General features: G+C 54.3%; 1 protein-coding gene across 1 annotated transcript in view; it reads right to left on the reverse strand.

Moving 5' to 3' along the window:
• Window positions 1-289, reverse strand: part of DCAKD (dephospho-CoA kinase domain containing) — a 2,709-nt gene that overhangs the window by 599 nt on the left and 1,821 nt on the right. The window contains exon 2 of the mRNA XM_009865576.1: window positions 3-162. Within this exon, the coding sequence (XP_009863878.1) occupies window positions 3-162 (160 nt within the window). The remainder of the gene's footprint in view (window positions 1-2; window positions 163-289) is intronic.

The raw sequence follows: 289 nt of genomic DNA on the forward strand, positions 1-289 counted from the left end.
GGATCTCGGGGTGGGTGATGGAGTTCAGCAGCTGCCGCTTCCCTGGCTGGGAGAAGATAATGTTTCCTAGAGCCTCGCGATTTATCTCTCCATTCTCCAAGAGGATCTCGGTGCCAAAGTGCCGCACTATCTGCCGATAGGCCTCGAAGCGGGGCTGCACCACTGATAACATTAAAACAGCCGGAGGTTAGAGCCGCTTCGACAGCGCAGTCGGGGTTTTGCATCAGCGAGAGGCCTCAAATGAGTTTTGTTCATTAAATAACCGAGCTCATTCTACTCGGCGGGCAGG

This window comes from Apaloderma vittatum, unplaced genomic scaffold, assembly GCF_000703405.1.
Source record: "Apaloderma vittatum isolate BGI_N311 unplaced genomic scaffold, ASM70340v1 scaffold32562, whole genome shotgun sequence".
Lineage (NCBI taxonomy): Eukaryota > Metazoa > Chordata > Aves > Trogoniformes > Trogonidae > Apaloderma > Apaloderma vittatum.